This window comes from Akebia trifoliata, chromosome 8 (genome assembly GCF_017979445.1).
Source record: "Akebia trifoliata isolate Shusen 1 chromosome 8, ASM1797944v1, whole genome shotgun sequence".
Taxonomy (NCBI): Eukaryota; Viridiplantae; Streptophyta; class Magnoliopsida; order Ranunculales; family Lardizabalaceae; genus Akebia; species Akebia trifoliata.
The window spans coordinates 1,532,702-1,554,607 of NC_141382.1; the positions used below are offsets into that span (position 1 = coordinate 1,532,702).

Consider the following 21,906-nt stretch of genomic DNA (forward strand, 5'->3'; position numbering starts at 1 on the left):
CTAGACATTCCAGCGTTTTAAATTGTTTTTAGAAATTTTTGAAAAAATATAATCTTTTTTTTAATTAATTAAAATTTTAACCCTCTTTTTGTAAATTTTTTTAATTATCTAATCTTTATTAGTCTTTCACAAAAGACCTCAGTCAAGGGGTATGTCATCTAATTCAAAACCCTGGGGTATCTCATATATTCACCAAAATTCTGGAGGGGTATGTATAAATAAAGAAAACCCTTCTTGGCTTCACTCGACTACTGCTCATTTTGCTTGGCAGCAGAGAGTAGAGAACTATACCCCTCTCTCTCTCTCTCTGAGTACTTGCAAACCCTAATTTCACCCTTGAATCGCCCCGAAAGTCGATCAGATTGGCTATAAACTAAGAATCCAAGAAAAGATTTCGAGATTCTGGCGATTTTCTGTTCGTTATTTATCACTTTTTGGCGGTAAAAGGGTGAGTTTTTTTCAGCGCATGTTAGGGACACACACAGAGAGAGGAAGGTGCGTAGTGCGCATAGAGCCATAGATAGAGTAGAGGAGCCAGTGAGAGAGAGGAATAGAGATATGGCTGCGAAGTCTTCATCTGCAACTGCTCCAACCACGTATTCTCCGTCTCCGACACAGAAAACACGAACCATCTTTAAAGATGTAGATTGGGTTCGTCCCGATGGTCGAGGGTTTCATCAGTGCAGGCCTGCATGTCAGTTCTCGCTCCCCATCATTTACTTAATCTTCTTGATAATTTCGTTTTTAAATCATGGTGGGGAAATTATTTTTTGATTGGATCAATGTGTATTTTAATGATTTTAATTGCTTCTAATGCTTTTCATGTGTATTAGTAGGCGCCAAAGTTCAATTTATTTCGTATCAGAAGTGGTTGTTATTAAACTGTTTGATTTGATTCTTTGTAATTTTTATTTATTTGGGACAATTTAATGGGTCGTTATATTTTGATCAGATAACAATGGGTTTTGTGGATTTTGTTCTAATTTGGTCTAATTTTGTAGATTATTCAACTAAAGGGCCTTTAAAGACTCTACAATAGATGGCACATAGTTTTAAAACTCAGTTTTGCGTCTCGTCTCATCCATGCCAGATACCGAGTCATCTCGGACAAGTTTTCCGATACGTTTGAGACTTCTCGTTCAAAAATTTGTAAAATGAACGTGGGGTTTTAAATCTTGTCCTAAAAATTGACTTGTCTGTCAGTCTTGTCCATGCCTGACACCGAGACGACTCGGGTGGTACGCCTCGGTCTGGGACAAGTTTTGAAACCATGAGATGGCACTGTGTCAATGCTTTAATTTCTTTTTCTTTTAAATTTGTTTTACTCCAATTGAGAATTAATAGGCTTCATATGTATTACTGGCACTTTCTATTGTCACTCCAACCATAAAGAACTTCCATCAAATTCTGCTTGATTTACCTTTTTTTCATTATGTTTTTTAGCATTAATTGGTTTGAATTTAATGGAATGATATGGTTAAATTAGGGCTTACGTAGAAGAAGAATGCTAAGTTTTTGTGACTTGCAGTTTTGAGGACTGGCGCAGTAAATGCTGCATCAGGTTCTGCTTATGCCGAGTTTGGAAATACAAAGGTCATCGTATCCGTGTGAGTACCTATTTTACCTGGTGGAAATTCTTTCTCACTGTAATCTTTTGCATTTTTATATAATAATTGTTTGTGAACTTATGTAAAAAGGGATGTGGACGTGTGTGTCAGTATCCAACATTCGACTAAGTGACAGACACACTGACCCGATATGCTAAAATGCTCATTCAATTTGTTCTGTTTGTCGAATTTTCTCCAAAACACTTCTGTTAATTCTAACCTATGCTACACAGACACAGACCTGTGTATTGGATCTGCCTGCGCACTAGGTCTTTGACATGACACCTTTTAAGAAAACTGAAATGCGGACTTGTCAGTAATGGTTTATAGTCTAATATATTTTAGCTATGTTTAAGTGTTTAATTCACAAGTCTTTTCAAAAGAAATAACGAATGAACTATAAGAAAAGAAAACACATCTATACACCATAATTTAATAAAAGTATATTTTTAATATCAAACCATTGTTGTATATGGTTTGTTATTTATTTATTTAGTTTCTGGGAGGTGTAAGTGTGAAGGAGGGGTTTTGATCTCTGGTCTATGGTATTACCACACACAAAATTTACTGCCTCACCGAGGTGGCACTTTCTCAAACCATGGTTCTTTGTAACAACCGAGTAACTAAGTGTATAGAAACCCTCTTGGAACTCTCTCTCTCTCTCTCTCTGTTAAATTTACAGAGAACCATTGGAATAGACAAAATGATACTAGATTATGTGTTAGGATGCCTGTCGCAATAAAAACTTAAAAGGCTCGTTGCCTTGTAGTATGGAATATATTATATAAAGAATGGATTTAGGTAAGTTGAAATGCATTAAAAATCGTAAACCAATGTGTTAAATAATAGTCCAAAACATAATATAAAAAAAATTAAGAAATATTGAAAAAGTGTGCTGGCATGTCTCCAACATGTAGATGTCCGACTTGGATTTTTTATTTGTTTTGGAAAAGGGAGTGTCCTTAAGTACAAGAGATTGGATTTTCTAAAGAGAATTGTGGCATGATTTTCAAAAATTTCCTCCATATTTTGCCAGTTCTTGTATGCTCTATGCCTGATGTGCCATGTCTACCTCTATGTTGTTTGTAGACTATCCTCATCGTCTTCATGTTGGATCCCATTAAGTTCCTCTTAATTCTTAAGACTTTTTCGTTTTTTTTTTTGAATTTTTTTGTTCTGTTTGGTCGGTATTGTATCACAACATTGTATGGTTCTTTTCTGGTTCAGATTTGGTCCAAGAGAGAGTAAGAAAGCTATGATGTATAGTGATATAGGTCGGCTGAACTGTAATGTCAGCTACACAACTTTTGCTTCTCCTGTTCGTGGACAGGTATATCGGTTGTCCATCTTTTCCCATCCTGCTTGTCCTGTTTACGCAATATTTCTATGTAATAGTTGTAAAATTTCTGTGCATTCAGGGCTCAGACCACAAAGAGTTTTCCGCTATGCTTCATAAAGCTTTGGAGGGTGCTATAATACTGGAGAGTTTCCCAAAGACTACTGTTGATGTTTTTGCATTGGTGTTGGAATCTGGCGGCAGTAAGTTTGCAGTTCCATTTTTTTATGCCATTATTGAGTATAGTCACCCAATGATTGCTTTTATCATTGATCCTCTGTATTTACATAAATTTCTTTTATGTTGAGGATCCCCTATGTTTCGCCTGTCTTCCATAAAAGTTATATATATAGGGTGGCATTTGGAGGCCTTAAAGAGAGCCAAACATTTTTTCAATCTATGGGTTAGAAGTTTCGGAATGGGCTGATTTTTTGTGAGGGTGATCTCTATGATGAGAAGATCATCCTCACAAAAAATCAGCCCATTCTGAAACTTCTAACCCCATCAAAAGTGGTTTACAAAAATTGGACGGTCCACGATTCTTCAACCTGTAAACTAGGGTTAGAAGTTTTGGAATAAGCTGATTCCAAAAAATCATAGAGATCATCCTCACAAAAAATCAGTTCATTCCGAAACTTCTAACCCCTATTTTGAAAAATGTTTGGCACAATGTTTGACTCTCTTTAGGGCTTTCAAACACTTCTCATATATATATATATAAGAAAACACAACGGTGGACCTCCACTCCCTTATCTATCCCCCACTGTAAAGAGAGGTTGGGATTTAATCTCGCTACAAATCTCATGGACAACGTTTACCAATATCGTATTTCCTCCTCTTCCTTTCCAAGAGTACCCTTCCAACTTTATTGTCTTACATCTTCTACTTCCCTTTCTAAGAATACCCTTCCGACTTTATTGTCTTTCTCCTCTACTATCCCTTTTCCCATAATACCCCTCCAACTTTATTTCTTTTCCTCCTCTACTCTCTTAGTCCCAAAAGAGGATGCCTGTGCAATAGGCATGGGCAAGCTCTAATATATATATATACATATATATGTTTTCTATGGACCTTCTCTTTTTCATCTTTCAATTAGATTAGTAAAAATTCCGTCTCTTGTTGTTTTCATGATTTTGGACTAAGCATTATTACTGCTGTCAGTGCTGTCTTGGATTGGAATTTCTTTTTTCATCATCTTTGTTTTAACACATCAAAGTGAAAAATTCTCTTCAATGAGTAATACAAGCCCCATTATCGCAATTATTTAAATGGGAGAGGTTGGTGCTTAAAGAAGTTTTAATTGTTTTTTCTAATAACGCATTAACAACATCAAGCGTTGGTCCTGTTTCTGAGATTTTTTATGTGCTTCTACTCATGTAGGTGATCTTTCAGTTGTGATAGCATGTGCAAGTCTTGCCCTAGCAGATGCAGGGATTATGATGTTTGACCTTGTTACTTCAGTTTCTGTGGTATGGATGGCATACACTTTTTCCCCCTTTCTTCTTTTTATTTGCTTGTAAGCATGTGTTTTTTTTTATATAAATATTCTTTACAAGTACAATTTCGTTAAAAGAAGAGGAGGTTGAGGAGACCTGCCTGAATGCTATAGAACTAATGACTAACTTGACTCTGAGTGTAAGGTCCGTTTAAAGAAAAAATCCTTGAAAAATATGCAATTCATCAAACATATTGCACGAAAACATTAAGAGGCCTAAATAATTAGTGACTTGAAATTATTGTTCCTTCCCTTCGAAGGTTATTCTATACCTTTCCTTCTAGATCCCCCCAACTTATTGCAAAAAGAGTTAGAACCCACAAAATTCTCTCTGCCTTTGTCTGCTAACTTTGCAACAATGACAAGATTTAGTTAGTAAACACCCAAATGAGTATGGTAAAAGGTAAGGAAGTGTACAAGGTAACGATGAATCAACACACGATCATTGATTCCCCATTATCCTTACAAAGGAAACAATAATTACGAATAGAGAAATCTTTTTTGATAAGATGACTGCAACTCTAAATTTTTCTACACATTCAACCATATGAAAAAGATACCTTTGAAGGAACTCTAGGTCCCCAAATGGAAATTGTAGGAAACTCCATGGATTTAGAGGCCGCTGATGGTGAATAGAACGATTTAACAGAAAATGACCTTTCTCGATTACATATCCATTCCCTTTGGGTCCTCTTCCGATCGCACAATAAGAATTTGGTAATAGAATATTGGTGAGATTGGCGATACCTTGGACCTCCCTCATCGAAACATCTCCTAAAGCCAAGATCCCATGATAATAACTCACTCCCTAAATGAGTCAGTAAAGCTTCCACTGGAAAGTCTCTTCTAGATGAAATGGAGAACAAAGAAGGGGACTATAGATATAAAGATGACATGCCACACCACTCATCCTCCCAGAACTAAAATCTGTTCACGACCGACCCTAAATGCTATCCTCCTTAAAGGGTATAAAACAAATCTTGTGCATAACTCTATTTGAGGTCCCATTGTCAGAAAGCCCAACTTAGTTAAAGAAAACATCTCAGATTTGTAAGCATATGATTTTAATCTATGTGCATGTACAAATTAATTAATTTTCTTTAAATTCCTTTTTTTGGTTACATAGAAATATTGTCACCATTACATTTATGCAAGGAATCATTTTCTCAACTTTGTGTTCTATCTTTCTTTGGTGCGAGGTTTATCAATAATCAAATGGGGTCTTCTTGGAAGGTTTTGTAACAAAATGGGTCTGGGTGTGTAGTATTGATGTTTAGTCTGGGTTATTGTTTGTTTGTTTGTTTGTTTTTCTTTTTTCTGTCCTGTTTTTGTAGTTTTCTTGCATGGTCACCTCGACCGTGTTTTTTAATAAAGATTCTTGACTTATTCCAAAAATAAAAAAGATCGACATTGTTGAGCATGGACCACTTTGGTTATAATAGCTTGAATGAGCTTATTTGTGATAGAGTCAATATATTCTAGCTACCCTTCCTAATTGCTTCTTCCCCAAAGACTACTTGTACTCCTTTTCTTTTTTGCTTCTTGTTTTAACTCTCTAATTTTGCATTTTGGTTGTTCTAGTCTTCTCTTGGGACAAACCTTGTTATAGATCCTATGACCGACGAAGAAAGCTACCAAGATGGAAGTCTTATGATCACCTCTATGCCTTCTCGTAATGAGATCACTCAACTAACACTCACAGGAGAATGGTCTACCCCAAAGATTCATGAGGTATGGAATTTTCCCTGTATGGTGTTGTTTATCATTTATCTTTGAAATTCTCACTTGGGAAGAATTTTTTTACCTATCATCATCGAAGTCTTATACCTAGGATTGGGGCCCGCCTAGTTTTTACCTAGTTCTTTGCATTAAAATTGATTATAGCCAACTTCCAATACTCCTTTTAAGGAGTCCACGTAGAAAATCCTTAAGAAATAAATATAAATGTGATTAGATCATCCACTCCATTTCCCATTTCCAATTTGTTAAACTGATTTGCATTTGGGTTATGAAAGTTGGCTTCTATTCAATCAAGAATGTTGTGTTCATTTGATTTGAAAATAAAATTAATTAATAAGTGCGTATTAAAAAAAAAAAAAAAAAAAACAATGGAATTACTGGGCAGATTCCTGAACCTGTATTAAAAGTTAAAACAACGTAAGAAAGGAATCAATGCCCACAAATGAGAGCTAGTTTTTCATTCTTATTGATGGCCAAATAAACGGAATTAAATTTGACAGCTGCGAGGTATGAACCCACTTATAAGTAGGGCACGGTTATAAAACTTGATCATAACGTGCTGTATCAAAAAAGTTGGAGTGCCCATGGAACTTACCGGTCCACTGTTGGATTCCGACTTAATCTGAGTACAACAACAACAAGAAGTATCACAATTTCTTAATCCAAACACTCAACTGAGTTTCAAGTTAATTTGGACAGGACCCATTAGAGTTCCTAATTGCTGAATTTTCATTGGTACTGATATCTACAACTTTTCGATATTATTTTATTATGCCTGGGAGAATCTTGTTCCTCCCTTCAATTCTGTCTTGAAGTCATATCTTCTGTAAATTTATGTGCGATCATTTCTGCTTTTACTACCGCAATTCATGTAGTTGCCGATTAAATCGCCAAGTATTTTTTTCTTTGCCTTTTCTTCTTCTTCAAGGTTCATTGGTCTTTTTGAAACTTTGATTTTTTTCCCTAAAAGCCCATCATCTTCAATCTCAAATTCTTCTTCTTCCAAATCTTAAAAATAAGAGCAGTGATTTTTCCCTGAAATCTCAATTCTCTTCAACCTTTGGAGTGAAATTCATTATCCCTGAAATTTTCCCGATCTTTTTCTGAAACTTTCTTAGATCTGTCCGAATTAGGCCGATTAATTTCTGAATCAATACTTGTTTATTGTGCTTCAACTGGAGGCTGTTATTGGCGTTCGTTGCAGCTGAGCTGCATCAACTCAAGTTCCTTAATATAATCACAAAATAGAACTCTCTAAGACTTCAACTGGAGGCTGTTATTGGCAGAATTGTTAATCCTCCTTTCCACAAATATTGCCTTTGTTGACTTATAACCAATTCTGTTGATTTATGTCTGACTGTAAGACTTCTCACATATTTATTGATCACATATATTTTGCATGTTTTTATTATTATTATTTATAAATATGAACAGGCTATGGAGCTTTGCCTCGATGCTTGTTCGAAGCTTGGGAAGATAATGAGATCATGTTTAAAAGAATCTGCTTCTGCATCACAGCAGGAATAGGAAATTTACTTCTCTTTTCGCTCGTCTTCAAACGATTCTGTTACTTGGAACCGGATTATGTGCTTCAAGATATCGATCAAGTAGTAATCCCCTTTATTTGTTGGTAGAATCTCTCTTTTTTGTTCCTAGGAGATACCTGGGTGAGAACGACAAGAACATTAAATGGTGAACGTTAAATAGTGCAACTTGTGTTTTTTCTCTTACAGATACACATATGAGCAGTACTTCATCTAGGTTTGAATCCTATTGAGAGGCCCAATAGAGATTAGAAATCGTTGGAGCAGCATTACCCTTTTCCCCATTCTAGTGCAACTGGTTCTTTGGGAATATTTTTGAAAACGATCTGACGATGATTGGGTCGAAAATTGCTAAATGTCAGACTTTTGTGTGTTGGTTTGGACAGGTTTGTATTTATTACAGTTCATCATTTGTATTGAGATTTAGTTTTTTTAACTAGTCTTAATTATTATTTTTATTTTAATAAAAGGCTAACATAAATTTAATATTGTATAATTCATAAAATCCTGTTCTCTCTCTCTCTCTCTTCAATATTTTTTTTTTCATGAAAAAGATAATATTTGTGTTTTTTTTCATTTGGTTCACAATAAGTGGTGGATTGATAGTTCAACTACTAGTTTTTTCAAAACAGAGGATTTGATGGTATCAAGTTTGAAGTTTGGATTGGAGGATTGTTTAGTAAAAAAAGAGGAGAGTTTTGTAATAATATGTCAATTATATAACTAAAAAGCAAATTTTAAGATTTTAATGTATATATATTTTAATTAATGTTGAATAGGTTTGAGATGGATGGACTAGGATGTTTATATTACAGAGTCAAGAAACAAGTTGTTTGACCTGACAAAGAAGATAAATGATTGGTGTGATTTAGGGACTATGGTCCACCTTTTGTATTACGTGTCATGTTTTTAAATCTTGATATTGTCTGGACGATGTCTTTACACATTTTCATGAGAAGATTTATCCACGTGTCAATAAATATCTAGAATTCTCCATCTCTCGTGGGAATGTGGGCCCACCAACGTTAGTTACACTCGCACTTAACCAAATATGGTAGCTCACATTAAAATGGACATTAAAAAAAAAAAAAGATTCTCGTTATAGTAGGCAAGCCATATCTCTTCCAAACTTAAAAAAAAAAAAAAAAAATATCTATCCTCTCTGTCTCGGAAATCAATCAAGATAAGGGTGATTTAGACGTACCCTTCTATGTTTTGACGAATACGAATATTTGAGATACTCGTGTTTTCAAAGTAGACGTGACCTACCTCCTGGACTTAGGTATGTAATATATAGTACAACATAAAATAACTTAAATGCCCTTGTCTTCAACCACAAAAAGTAATCCCTTATCTGAAATTTCAAATTACTGGGCCTGTTTTTGTCTTTGTTGCTAGTAGAAATTTTTTTCTTTTTTTCTTTTTTAATCTGAAAATTCCTTTTTCAAAAATCCCATCTTTTCTTAAAGTTTGAAGGTTGAAGACTCATCTTCAAACTGTTAATATTAAAATAAACTAGTTTTAATTTATTTAATCTGTTGTATTCAATCCATGGAAGCTTGAAAAATTAAGGTAACTGTCTTTGGGTATAACAAAAATAAAATAAAAATCAAGGCCTCCTTCTATTTTATTTATGAAGATTGAAGGTAAGGGTAATTAGGTCATTTTACATTACCTAAGATAAGGTAAGGTGGGGGCATGTCGTTAATTTGACCAGGCTAAATGACGTTGGACATAAAGTGTCCAACCTACACTAAACATGTGCCACCGGTGTTCCCTTCGGTCTTTAATAACTCGTTGTTGTTCAAAATACAGAGCTGATTCTCTACCATTCTTTCCACGTGTTAGTATGTCATTAGTCATCGTACAAAATTACGTCCAACATCGTTTTACTAACATTTTAACGTCGAAACCCTATCCATCCTCTTTATAAAATCCCACTCTCCCTCTCCCACACATTCTCGCCCCGCGAACCCTGAACCTTATCGCGAGCCTTCGTTCTGCATCCATGGCTTCTTCTTCTCTCGTCCTCTCATCTCTGTCCCCCCAAACCCTAATTTCCCCTAAAACCAGAACCATTTCTCTTTCTTTACTCTCCCATTCTCTTTCACTCAAAACCCAAATCAAACCCATTTCAATCTCCTCTTTCTTTCTCTCCTCGCCAAGGTACGAGAGATTATCTTCTCGTTTCGTCCGAAACGTAGTTGTTTCTTCTGATTTTGACCAAGAAGAGGAGGTTTCAAGTGGAAGAGACCAAGCTAATTTCTCTCCAGATTTGAAGATTTTTGTGGGTAATCTACCCTTCAGTGTCGACAGTGCAGAGCTCGCTGGATTATTCGAACGAGCTGGTACTGTCGAGATGGTTGAGGTGGGTTTCTGTTTCAATTTCATTTTCTCAAGTTTAATGTTCATGAATTTGTTACAATGTTTGACTTTTCGGGGGTTTAGGGTTTAAGAGCTATTGGGTTTTGGTTTTTTTTTTTTTTTGCGAAAATTTTCTAGTTATTTTTATTTAGGTTGTAAGAGTTATTGGGTTTTGGGGATTTTGGAAAAAAGTTCATTTATTTATTTATAAATGGTAGATTGAAGTTGTTTCCATGGCCAGGTATTTCATTTTTCTCAATTTTAATGTGTGGGAATTTCTAACAATCTTTGGATTATCTATGAAAGGTAAGATTGAAATTGTTTCCATGGGCAGGTAATTTATGACAAACTAACTGGAAGAAGCCGAGGGTTTGGGTTTGTGACGATGTCAACAGTCGAAGAAGTTGAAGCAGCTGTGGAGCAGTTCAATAACTATGTAAGTTTGTGTGTGCGCCTGTGCGTGTGTGTGAATAAGTTACAAATATGTTAAAAAGTGAATAAGTTACAATTTTGTTAAAAGAAATATTTTATTGCAGAGGGGAAGAAAAGGGCCAGTGAGAAAAAAAAATCTTATCTTTTCTCATCATCATAAGATTTGAAAAGCAAAAAAAAAAAAAAAAAAAACCATTGTTCACTTGTACATCCAGTAAAAAATCTTGACCATTTACTCGAAAAACTAAATTTGAGACAATGTAATCTCTATACAAGACAAGTTAATTAGGTACCTTGGTCTTTATAAAGACTGCAAAATTCCAATCGATTGGTTTCAATTTTGAAAAATCTTTTTCATGTTTACTGGTTGAGTTGTGATTCTTCTGGGTCTTTAATCTAGAAATCATCATGTTGTGGCAGGAAATCGATGGGAGGCCTTTAAGGGTGAATTCTGGACCTCCTCCTCCTAAGCAAGATTCCTTTGGCAGCAGGGCACCTCGAGGTGGGGGAAGTTTCGATTCTCCCAACCGGAGAAGTTTTGATTCTTCTAACAGGGTCTATGTGGGGAACCTCTCGTGGGGTGTTGATGATTTAGCTCTTGAGACCCTATTTAGTGAGCAAGGAAATGTTACGGAGGCCAGAGTGGTTTATGACAGGGACAATGGTAGGTCGAGGGGTTTTGGATTTGTCACTTTTAGCTCTGCTGAGGAGGTCAACAGCGCAATTTCAACCTTAGATGGTGTTGTAAGTATACATGAATTTTCTTTTTCATTTTCTTCGAAGCTAACCCAGTAACCATATTAAATTAGTTTGTGATATTTAGCCTTGCTAAAAATATCTCAAGTTCTATAGGAATTAAGCTTATTCTCTAAAATTCCTACATTTTGCTGTTTTGTAAATTAGTTCACAATCATTTTGTGTATGTTTACTTCTGATTTTCTTTATCGTCATCATTATATATTTTGTGTTTCAATTTATTTGCCATGCAATTTGTTTTTTCCTTCTAATTTAGCCATACCTCATTTTGTTTATGATTCAGGATTTGAAAGGGAGACCGATTCGAGTATCCGTGGCTGAAGCTAAACCAAGGCGCCAATTTTGATCATTGGATCTTTCCAATTTACTTCAATCCAGAAAATGCTTATGGTATGGTATTAAAGTGTTCATTATTATTGCTTTTTCAATTTTTATGCAAGGGTTTCATATGTGTGTGTGTGTGCAATGGAAAAAATATCTCGTGATTGTTGTTTTAATTTGTTAATGAAAAGATCTAATTAGATCAATTTATGTGGATTGATGTTGTGGAATGAAGTAATTTAATTGGTTGTTTGTTTTCCACATGGATTAGAAAGATATATATTGTTTTCTTTTTAAAATATTTCCTCTTGGTTCTCAATTTTTCACCATTGTGAAATTTATTTTTAGGGAACTTGGATTGTGAAAATCATTTTGGAGGGGAATTGGACTCTAAATAGGAGTTTGACCTCCCCTTATTTCTCACACCAAGACTCTCTTTGGGAGTCCCTAGTGGTTACTTGGCCATATGAAAAAAATTAAATATTTAATGTAATGTAATTAATAAAATACAACGGTGGACCCCTCTCTTCTATCCCCCATGTAAAGAAGGGTTGGGATTTAATCTCAATGAGAATCTCAAGGACAACTTTTAACTTTATTGTCTTCCCTCTCCTACTTCCCTTAACAAGACTACCACTCCAACCTTGTTGTCTTTCCTCTACTACTTTTCCAACAATATCCCTTGAACTTTATTGCCTTTCCTCTTTTACCCCTTAACCTCGAAGAGGAGGGAAATTCTAGTAATACTAAAACATATAATATAATATAATGAAAGAAAATGAGAGAGGCCTATCCAAATTGGATGGCTGTCTTGTGGCCCCAAATGGGCCCAAGGCGGGTGATTAATGAGTTTTAGACTTGAAAAGGTGCCTCTAGTGTGACCAGGTAGTGCGAAATGGGTTTTGGTCCCAAAGGGTGCCTGTTGATGGTCTCGCTCCAACATTTAAAAAGAAAAAACTGAAGGGCACTTCCAATGAGTTTGGCAACCCAATTGATCCCCGAAGACTTTGTGATTGATTCTCTCTGTGAGACATTCATCTGTATATGTATGCATATGAATGCATATAAAGAGGACCTATTCGGTCTAAAGAATGCATATGAAAAAACCCCAGAACATGTCTCTCTCGGTTTCTATTTGATTCTAATATTTCTCCCACTGTAATGACTTTTAAGAGAGAGTGTGGTATCATAGGAAACACATGACTAGCTCTGGTGTAAAAATTGAGAGAAGAAAGAGTTTTGGCAAAACTGGGTTTTGTTGTATTTTGAAGGCAGATTTGTCAGAAATCTGATTGTCCTGGGGGATTTGCTGTCTTTAAGACAACATGGTAAAAGACATTACTCAACAATTTTTAATTGCCAGACTTTTTTTTTTGTAATAGTCTTGAGTATTTTTTAATTCCCTCAGGCAAATTTGATGGTTCTATTATGTATTATGTTAGGAATCTCAGCCTCACAAGCTGATGTGTTGTGATTATTAAACTAGGATTCTCAAATGTTAGGAATCACTCTCGTCATAGTGTAGATTAGATGTGATGATCAACATTTAGTTAATTCGGAAGTCCAAGCTTCCCTCTAAAAGATTCTTGCATGATGTTTTAAATATCAATTTTAAAGGTTTTGTCCTGGCAGAGCATTGTATGAGTGGGTATTGAATTTGTCCTAAAATCTGTTTATGTTTCAAATAGGTTGTTTTGGAGGAGCTAAAGTGGTAAATTAGCAATTGGGGATGGATGTTGCTTTTGCTGCCACCAATGTTACAAACTTACATGCTTTTAGCACTGTAAGTTCATCTCTCTCACCTCCAATTTGCTTCTGCCTCGGGGTGATTAAGTTGTACTGTAAGCTGCATTGTATTGGTTCAAATACTAAAAAACTCGATAATTCACGCCAGTAAACAATTTGTATCTCAGATTTGATATGGCAGAATTTTGTTATTATTTCTTTAATCTGGAATTGAATGGTAGAATGAACTTGAAATTCATGTGTTGAGGCAGCAGCAGTGGCGGTGGCTGTGGGTGGGGCTTCATTTCTGACAAATAAAATCACTGCCAACTTATGTGAATGGTTATCTTTAGATCTAAATTCTAGGTAAAAACAAGTTACTCGGGTGGTTTGTGAGGTTATTGTTATTGATAATTATTTTGCTTATCATCCCACCCTTTGAGAGAAGACTAATCCCACCTTGGTACGTGAAAAATGTGAGAATGCTTATCGTTGAAAGCCTAACGATAACCTGACTCAATTTTCACTCTGTTCGTCGTGGCAAGTACACAGAATCATATTTCTTTTTCTTTGCGACTCTTGTAGAAATGAACAGTGTCTTGGGGAGGAGGAGGAGTTGATCTGATATGGTATTGGATTGGATTGGATCCGATCAGGTTAATCTGAGACCAATTTGGTAAAGACCACCCAGAGTGGATCCAAATCAGATTTGATGGTCAATCAACGAGTGACAGCATTGGGATCATATTCCCAAGTTGTTCTCCTTTGTGAAATAGATACCTAGAAGATGTGGTCTGATCCTCCTAAGGTTTCTTCTCTCTTCTAACCTCAAGGGGGGGCCCTATAAACGCAATTATTGTCACAAATTGTTGGGTTGGGGTTTTATTGGACCCGGTATTATATTGTATCCTGCTTGAAAGGGCAAATTCTCATTCTAGACCTTAAGTTGTTGGATTGATTTTGGGTCTGACCTCATCCATAGGTAGTGTATATTAGGTTGTATATATGAAGTGGTTTATTATTATTATTATTTTGTATATTAAATTGGATTTGATCTCTCATCCGGACAAAATCCTAATATTGAAATTTGATAAAATAAAAATACCTTATCCAATATGGATCGATTCCAGATCTACCCTGATGTGATCAAGACCCGATCCATTGATAGCCAATAGAAATCAACAAATACAATACGTTTTAGTTGGCCCAAAATAGTTGTCCACGTGGCAGTTTTTTGACCCTAAAATCTAAAAAAATTGTCCAACCGTTCCAACACCGAACCAGCGACTTATTCAGCAAAACCTGATAGTCAAACAATTAAGAGTCCTTTTTGTTTTTAAGGTAGGTGTAATATATAACAATAACAATGAAGAGTCAAGAACTACTACTCCGCAGTCTTCACGGTTCAGTACCCCCCGGCTCGCGACCAAAATGTTTGACCCATTCCTTCGTGGGTCAGTTATTCAAAATAGCCTTGGAAATCAAGAGAATTTACTAAATTTACCCTACTATCTGATCAAAAAAATAAAATAAAATAATATAATGGATGAGATTTCGTCTGGCTGGTGTATATTGTTACACACTAACCAAACCAAGTTTGGATTTGATAGGATTTTGATTCAATTAATTCAAATAAATTTATCAAAAATTAGACCTTCTTTTTGAGGATTATACAAATGGTACTTTTGGGTTTACCCATTGAGATCTGAAATGTTGAATAATATATAATTTTGAAGACAGGGTGCAAGTGCAAATTTTTACACTAGTCCATGACTAATTGATAAATTGTTGATTTAATTGACTAATCCCTAATTGAAGAATTTTATGATTTTTTTTTTTTATTAAAAAAAAAAAAAATAGAAAATTTAATGACTTATGTTCCTATAAGATGTAGATTGGGTGGTTAGGGACGGTCTTTAACTATTGTATTCTAATTAAACGGCCTAGATTAATTTAAAATATATAATATTGCATACAAAGCCGGCAATGGCATTCTAGTAATATTTTATCAAACCCAAGGTTACTACTTTTGACTTAAACCTGTGACCTTGATTTTGAACCTAGAATTTTACACATGGCATAATATTATAATTTTCCGAGAAATCTAACGTAGTCAACTGGTCCAAGATTTTATTAGAATTAAGGAGAACTTAATTAACTTCTTTCCTCAACCTTTGAACCTTCAACCCTGTTTTTGTACAGCTCAGAGTTGTTTACTTACTTTACCCCCAGGTCCACTAACTCATCAAAGCTTAGTCCACCTTTTGAAGGAACTGCACACCAAAAATGAAATTGATTGGTGATTTCTGATTATTGGATTTGATGGGTTTTTTTTTTTTTTTTTTTAGGTACTTCGTAAACCCACTTACAGATTTGAAAGGCCAAATATTTATGGATTAGTGGATCAGAACCAAAATCTAGTCCGTTCCATTTCAATAATTTTGGATCTCAATCCACAATTTTGGGTTGCGATAAGGATTTGATTTAATTAACCTATTGGACTAGCTTTAGATAACAACGTCCCGATCAAATTTTTATTTGTTCTTATATCTAAATAAATGGCGAATCTGGTCCAAGTAATAAATGCCCAAATTTCCTAGGGATCAACCCAATTCTTATTAGATCGGTTCCTGCCTTGGGGTCCAATTCGATCCTTATCAGATGTGTCTACTGCATACAAATGAACTGTAGTAAATTAGCTACCCAAGTTCCTATTGTAGAGGATCGGTTAGCAATTCCGCTTCTTCAAAAGTCAACGGATGTATGTCAAATATGTTTTATTATCTAGGGATGTAATAAAAAAGTCAATTAATAAGTCTTATTTTTGAGCTCAAGTCCTTTTGTTTGGAGATCCATGGATTCATCTATATGTCTTTCTCTACCAATGTTTCAGGGAATAATTAAAATTTTTTAATCTCCTAATAAATGTATGTTGTCGGCTAAACTACAAACATTTTGTAAATTCTTAAGCTGAAAATAATTAAAACCCATCATTCAGGAGATAAGAACAATGAACAAGCAGATAGAGTTGAGACTGGCCAATGAAATACTTGTAAGTTCTTTCATAGTATCTGTCTTTCTAATTTTAATTTTTGTTTAAATTGAAATTTTAATTAGACCCATTTGTATCTAACTAGTAACTTTGATCTTCACTTCTCTCATTCAATATGAAAAAAAATCATCCATAATTACATCATAATTTCAATGAAACAGTACTACATCAATGAGAGGTTGGTTCGATAAGTTGAGTTAATTCTTTTTCCCCTTTTTAATTATTCTTAATTTTCTAAGATTCTAAATTCTTTCATTTTATCTGTTTTTTCTTATTTGTTTATGAAAAATTAGATCTTTTTTCAATATTTTTTGTTTAAATTAAAATTTTAGTTATACCCATTTCTAGTCCAAGAAGTAAATTAGATTTAATTATTCTAAATTTTCGTAATTAATCTTACTAATTTAGATGAGATGTTCTTGGTAGTAAGATATAAGTACTTGTACCTCCAACTAAACCAGTTCATTATTTTATTGTATTGAAATCTGGAATCTCTTTGTGATTTAAGATATTGGTCTTGTTTCTTTGTTTACTATGGTCATAAATTACGAGGTTCGAATACATATTATATGCAAATTTTATTTATTTCTACTTAAATTAAGGTTGAAGAATTAAGAAAATTCATAAATTAAGGGGAAAATGTTTAAACATATTGATCTTCTTGTATCTTTAGGAAGATATAGATCACATGTTTGACCTACACTTTTTGTTCACATGGTCCTTGATGAAAGGAGTCAAGAAGGTTCTTTAGTTCTTGTGGCTGAGAATTCAAATCTCATTCTTTCTACTAATCCATGACTCGATGTCTTTATGAATCTCTTGTTGCCCTTTATAGCTGATCAAAGCCACTAGTTGAAACCACGACGAGAACTTCTTCGAAGAACAATGCCTTATTGCAATTCAAGACCTTTAAGGTTGGTCATCAGTCGCTACGTTTTGGTTTCAGTAATTTAAATTGATATTTGTTCTTTGCCCAATTAATTTGAAATGGGTATTAATTTGTTTGATTCTATCATGTAAGTATAGTTAAATTAGTTTGATTTTCACACAATTCTTTTTTTAAAAGATTTCAAGATGATCATGAAGAAGCAAAGTTCCGAAAAAGCAAAGGAGATAATGTGCTTAAGTTCATGCACAAGGAGAAGATATTCGATCCTCGAGGGCCCGCCATACGTCGATGGAACAAAATTTTCTTATTTGCAAGTTTAATTTCTCTTTTCGTAGATCCACTATTTTTTTACTTGCCCGAGGTTCGAAAGGAGATGTGCATTGCTATAGGGATACGCCTTGAAATAGTCCTCATGATTATACGATCTCTGGCCGATATCTTCTATATGATTCAGATTTACGTGCGCTTTCGAACAGCTTATATTGCACCATCTTCTCGTGTATTTGGAAGAGGAGAGCTTGTTGTGGATACTTCAAAGATCGCCTCAAGGTACCTACGCAAAGACTTTTGGATCGATCTCATAGCTGCAGTACCCATTCCACAGGTAAAGGACTAAATTTTCCCTTTTATTTCGGTAATTCTGTAAAAACTCGTAAAACTCAAAACTCTAGTTTGACCCGATGACCAAAAGTCCTTTATTAATTTTTTGAGTTTTCGTTCATCATCATCGACCGTTTGGGTATTTTTCTTGCTCTTTCAGAGCCTTTGATTGTATATACCTTCTACCTAGGGCTATAATCGGTCATTGTCAGATCATCTTAATCGACTTTCTCTTAATTTATTGTCTGTTGGAGCAACTAACTCAGTCGAGTTTCGTTGGTCCCAATAACTTGAGTTCCCATCTGGACTTGTATAAAATTTTGCTTGAATAAAATAGATAGAGGATTAAAAGATTATTAGAGATGGTCATTTGGCTTCTCTTGGGATATGGTCTCATCCAATCTATGAAACTTGTTTACATGATAAAATGACCAAACTACCCTTTCCTTCGAAAGGAAGGAAAGCCCATGAATGTTAAAGCAAGGCATAGGATAGAGTATTTCATTACTTTTGTTGATGATAGTCCTTGAAAAGTTCAAAGAATTCAAAGTAGAGTTTGAAAAGTTGAGATTGCCTTGTAATTGTTTGATTGTGTTTTTGTATCTAATTGCAAGAAAATCCTTCTACATATTACAGGTGCTAATTTGGGCTATAATTCCCAATCTAAGTGGTTCGACAATTGCGAATACCAAAAATGTCCTTCGCTTCAGCATTATTTTCCAATACTTCCCAAGGCTATTTCTAATATTTCCACTCTCATCACAAATTGTGGAGGCTAATGGAGTTGTCACAGAAACTGCATGGGCCGGGGCTGCTTATAACCTGATGTTATACATGTTAGCAAGCCATGTAAGTATATCGACGGGAATTCAATATAATATACTAAGCTTATTTCGAGAGTTTGGTAGAGAATTAAAATCAAAATTCTATCGGCTTAGATTAATCTATTCTAGATGGGTGTAACTTTGTGATCGGTTATCAGAATAGAAAGTTAACGACAAGTCCATTGTTTCAGAGACAAATCACAAAAAGAGGTCGTTTCAAGGATCAACTTTCATTTTGAATTCAAATTTTACGATTAGTAATTTTTATTTCTTGCTTTATAGTTTTTAATGATTTTTGGAGTTCAAATTACAAGTCTAATATTTTGGGATTAGATACATGCACAAACATGTTTTACATGGTAAAATGGCCCGTCGATGAATTTGCCTGAATAAACATTCTTTCTTCCAACATTTTGGATTAAACAAAAACTCTAAACTCATTCATTTTCCTTGCTCAATAAGGTACTTGGAGCTTGTTGGTACCTCTTATCGATTGAGCGACAAGAAGCATGTTGGAGAAAGCTCTGCGGTCTTCAGAGCTCATCTTGTCGGTTTGAATTCTTTGACTGCCATTATAACATGGGTAACTCTAGTAGGGTTGATTGGTACAAAGTGAGCAACATCGCAGACTTGTGCAGTCCGACGAGCAACTTCTTCGAGTTTGGTATATATAAGGATGCATTAACTTTCTATGTTACATCCTCGACGTTCTTGGACAAGTACTTCTACTGTCTTTGGTGGGGACTTAGGACTCTGAGGTAATAATTCTGTTTTAAGTCCTTGCTTACTTACCTCTGTAAATGGAGATTACGCAAGATATAAATGCATTTATTATGTAAAAAAATCAACATACCCTTGTTTTTCACTAAAAAACAAAATGAGTAGGTGTATTATTGAAAAGTGAATGTGGTAAATAAATGTTAATGTCCCCGTGAGGTCTTGACGTTCCCAGTATATATATTTTTATTTTTATTTTAAAACTGAAAATAAGTTTCTATCCATCTGTGCAGCTCGTTAGGACAAAATCTCTCAACAAGTACTTACGTTGGTGAAATACTCTTCGCTATCATCATCGCGATTCTTGGGTTGGTGCTTTTTGCACAACTTATTGGAAAGATGCAAGTAAGTCTATCCATTCAAGAGAACTAAGTATCAATACTTGGTCTTTTGGTTCATCATCATTGCCGTTGTTGATTCATCGTAAATTTCATCGACAGACATACCTTCAATCCACAACGATTCGTTTGGAAGAATGGAGGGTCAAGAGAACAGATACAGAGCAATGGATGCAGCATAGGCAGCTTCCTCAGTTACTGAGACAATGTGTACAAAGGTATGATCAATACAAATGGGTGGCGACCCGAGGAGTGGACGAAGAAGCTCTTCTTAAAGACCTTCCCATGGATCTTCGCAGAGACATCAAACGCCACCTATGTCTTGATCTAGTTCGACGTGTAAGCCTACTCTTTCTTCGTTTCTTAATGTCATTCTAACATCGAATTAAGTTCCATTAAAACTAATGATGTTCATGCAACAACATTAAACGACACGAAATATAAATTACTATTGCTTAGAAGTATGAATTAGATTGAACTATACGAAAAAAAAAAAAAAATCTATTAAGTAACATGAAGATTTATGTATTGTTTCTTTAGTGATATATGGTCACATTTATTTTTTAAAATTTGAAACCATAATATAAGGTCCATTTTACTATTTATAAATCATTATTTTTAATATGATGGGTGTTATAACAGATTTTTTATCTTTATCTAATGGCCGTTAATTGCCAAACTAATTAGCTCGTTTAAATCTTGATTGGGCTCACTAAATGACTTGGCTACACCAAGTATTTCAGAAGAGAGCTGCTATTGCCACACCAAATTTTACTATCACCACACCAATTCCTATGTATATCACCAAAGAATTGGTTGGTGTGGTGTTTGTAAAAGTTGATGTGGCAATAGTAACCCTCTTTTAGAAACCTAATTCCAGACTCGGGCCCAAGCCCAAGTACACAATTGTGATTCAGATACAGTCTGCAGCAAGTTACCAGCCCATGGACAAGCCTTGGTCTTAAGACCTTGCTTTAATAAATTCATGGTTATGTAGAATTTTATTGGAACAATTATTTAATTCTAATCTGATTTCCCAGTACTGATGGATTGCCCATTTCTCTCAAATTTGAAAAAAAAAAAAAAAAAAGGTACCGCTCTTCGATCAGATGGATGAGCGGATGCTAGATGCCATATGTGAGAGGCTCAAGCCCGCCCTATGCACCCAAGGCACTTGCCTAGTCCGAGAGGGTGACCCCGTCAACGAGATGCTATTTATCATCCGAGGCCACCTTGATTCCCACACCACTAATGGTGGTCGAACTGGGTTCTTCAACTCATGCCGAATAGGTCCAGGTGATTTTTGTGGTGAGGAACTATTGCCATGGGCCCTGGACCCACGCCCGAATGTCATTCTCCCATCATCAACACGTACCGTCAAGGCCATCTCTGAAGTAGAAGCGTTCAAGCTTATTGCAGAGGACTTGAAGTTCGTGGCGTCACAGTTCCGAAGACTACATAGCAAGCAACTTAGGAACAAGTTTCGTTTCTACTCACACCAATGGCGCTCCTGGGCTGCATGCTTTATACAAGCAGCGTGGCGTAGATTTAAGAGAAGGAAAAATGCAGCCGAATTGAAGGCTAGGGAGAGCCCAGTGACCATGTCACCCGAGCCCACATTGGGATCCATAGACACATCAGTGCCCCCACAAGGGTCAAGCTTAGTGGTTTATGCAGCCCGACTAACAGCTAACAATAGGATGATTGGAGGTAAGCCGTATCGGTCAGATTCCAACATGCTTAGCCCATTACGAAAGCCTGCCGAGCCAGATTTTTCGGAGAATGAAGAATGTAGACATTGGGTTCAAGGAGGCCCACATGTTTGAGCCCACACTTTCACTTGGTATGCCTTTACATATATAGGTATTATTTACAAGTGTTTTGTTGGTCTTTTTTTGGGTGAAAGGAGCCTCTAGTAGGTTATTTTATTGTTATATGTACAATTACAAATTACATTCTAATAAAAGATCATTATTTTCCTACTGAGACAAAAAAGTTTTTTTTCCCCTTTTTTTGTAAAATATTAAATTATTAATGGCATCTAATACAACGGAATTTTTTTTGTATTATCTTATTTGTAGGGGTATTTCAGGGAAAATAATCAAT

General features: G+C 35.2%; 3 protein-coding genes across 5 annotated transcripts; all 3 read left to right on the top strand.

The window, feature by feature from the left end:
• The first annotated feature begins 247 nt into the window (after positions 1-247).
• Positions 248-8,208, top strand: RRP41L (3'-5'-exoribonuclease family protein). 2 transcript variants are annotated; one of them, XR_015180705.1, is made up of 8 exons: positions 248-694; positions 1,529-1,607; positions 2,835-2,937; positions 3,026-3,146; positions 4,324-4,412; positions 6,020-6,169; positions 7,613-7,785; positions 7,912-8,208. XR_015180705.1 is itself a non-coding variant. In XM_086451094.1 (7 exons), exons 1-7 carry the CDS (start codon positions 559-561, stop codon positions 7,703-7,705), a joined length of 771 nt encoding a protein of 256 aa, XP_086307220.1. In that variant the 5' UTR covers positions 248-558; the 3' UTR covers positions 7,706-8,161. The 2 variants fall into 2 exon arrangements, 1 of the variants encoding a protein (XP_086307220.1); XM_086451094.1 differs by having other exon boundaries at positions 7,613-8,161.
• A 1,455-nt stretch (positions 8,209-9,663) lies between these two features.
• LOC147395340 (RNA-binding (RRM/RBD/RNP motifs) family protein) lies at positions 9,664-13,544 on the top strand. The gene is made up of 5 exons (XM_086451093.1): positions 9,664-10,090; positions 10,421-10,522; positions 10,939-11,262; positions 11,558-11,664; positions 13,284-13,544. Exons 1-4 carry the CDS (start codon positions 9,731-9,733, stop codon positions 11,618-11,620), a joined length of 849 nt encoding a protein of 282 aa, XP_086307219.1. The 5' UTR covers positions 9,664-9,730; the 3' UTR covers positions 11,621-11,664; positions 13,284-13,544.
• A 1,323-nt stretch (positions 13,545-14,867) lies between these two features.
• On the top strand, positions 14,868-21,866 carry LOC147395341 (protein CNGC15b-like). Of its 2 annotated transcripts, XM_086451091.1 has the most exons (8): positions 14,868-16,372; positions 17,208-17,286; positions 17,439-17,865; positions 18,498-18,710; positions 19,148-19,443; positions 19,696-19,807; positions 19,903-20,139; positions 20,892-21,866. In XM_086451091.1, exons 2-8 carry the CDS (start codon positions 17,258-17,260, stop codon positions 21,624-21,626), a joined length of 2,049 nt encoding a protein of 682 aa, XP_086307217.1. In that variant the 5' UTR covers positions 14,868-16,372; positions 17,208-17,257; the 3' UTR covers positions 21,627-21,866. The 2 variants fall into 2 exon arrangements, with proteins under 2 accessions (XP_086307217.1, XP_086307218.1); XM_086451092.1 differs by lacking the exon at positions 14,868-16,372 and having other exon boundaries at positions 16,414-17,286.
• The last annotated feature ends 40 nt before the right edge of the window (positions 21,867-21,906 follow it).

What these genes read in the sequence shown, in the direction of transcription:
- RRP41L (XM_086451094.1), top strand. Translation starts at nt 559, where the DNA reads ATGGCTGCGAAGTCTTCATCTGCAACTGCTCCAACCACGTATTCTCCG. An exon ending in TTGTTACTTCAGTTTCTGTG is followed by an intron (nt 4,413 to 6,019) that starts GTATGGATGGCA and finishes TGGTTGTTCTAG; the next exon opens with TCTTCTCTTGGGACAAACCT. An exon ending in CTACCCCAAAGATTCATGAG is followed by an intron (nt 6,170 to 7,612) that starts GTATGGAATTTT and finishes AAATATGAACAG; the next exon opens with GCTATGGAGCTTTGCCTCGA.
- LOC147395340 (XM_086451093.1), top strand. Translation starts at nt 9,731, where the DNA reads ATGGCTTCTTCTTCTCTCGTCCTCTCATCTCTGTCCCCCCAAACCCTA. An exon ending in GTACTGTCGAGATGGTTGAG is followed by an intron (nt 10,091 to 10,420) that starts GTGGGTTTCTGT and finishes TTCCATGGGCAG; the next exon opens with GTAATTTATGACAAACTAAC. An exon ending in TTTCAACCTTAGATGGTGTT is followed by an intron (nt 11,263 to 11,557) that starts GTAAGTATACAT and finishes TTTATGATTCAG; the next exon opens with GATTTGAAAGGGAGACCGAT.
- LOC147395341 (XM_086451091.1), top strand. Translation starts at nt 17,258, where the DNA reads ATGCCTTATTGCAATTCAAGACCTTTAAG. An exon ending in CTGCAGTACCCATTCCACAG is followed by an intron (nt 17,866 to 18,497) that starts GTAAAGGACTAA and finishes TACATATTACAG; the next exon opens with GTGCTAATTTGGGCTATAAT. An exon ending in GTCTTGATCTAGTTCGACGT is followed by an intron (nt 20,140 to 20,891) that starts GTAAGCCTACTC and finishes AAAAAAAAAAAG; the next exon opens with GTACCGCTCTTCGATCAGAT.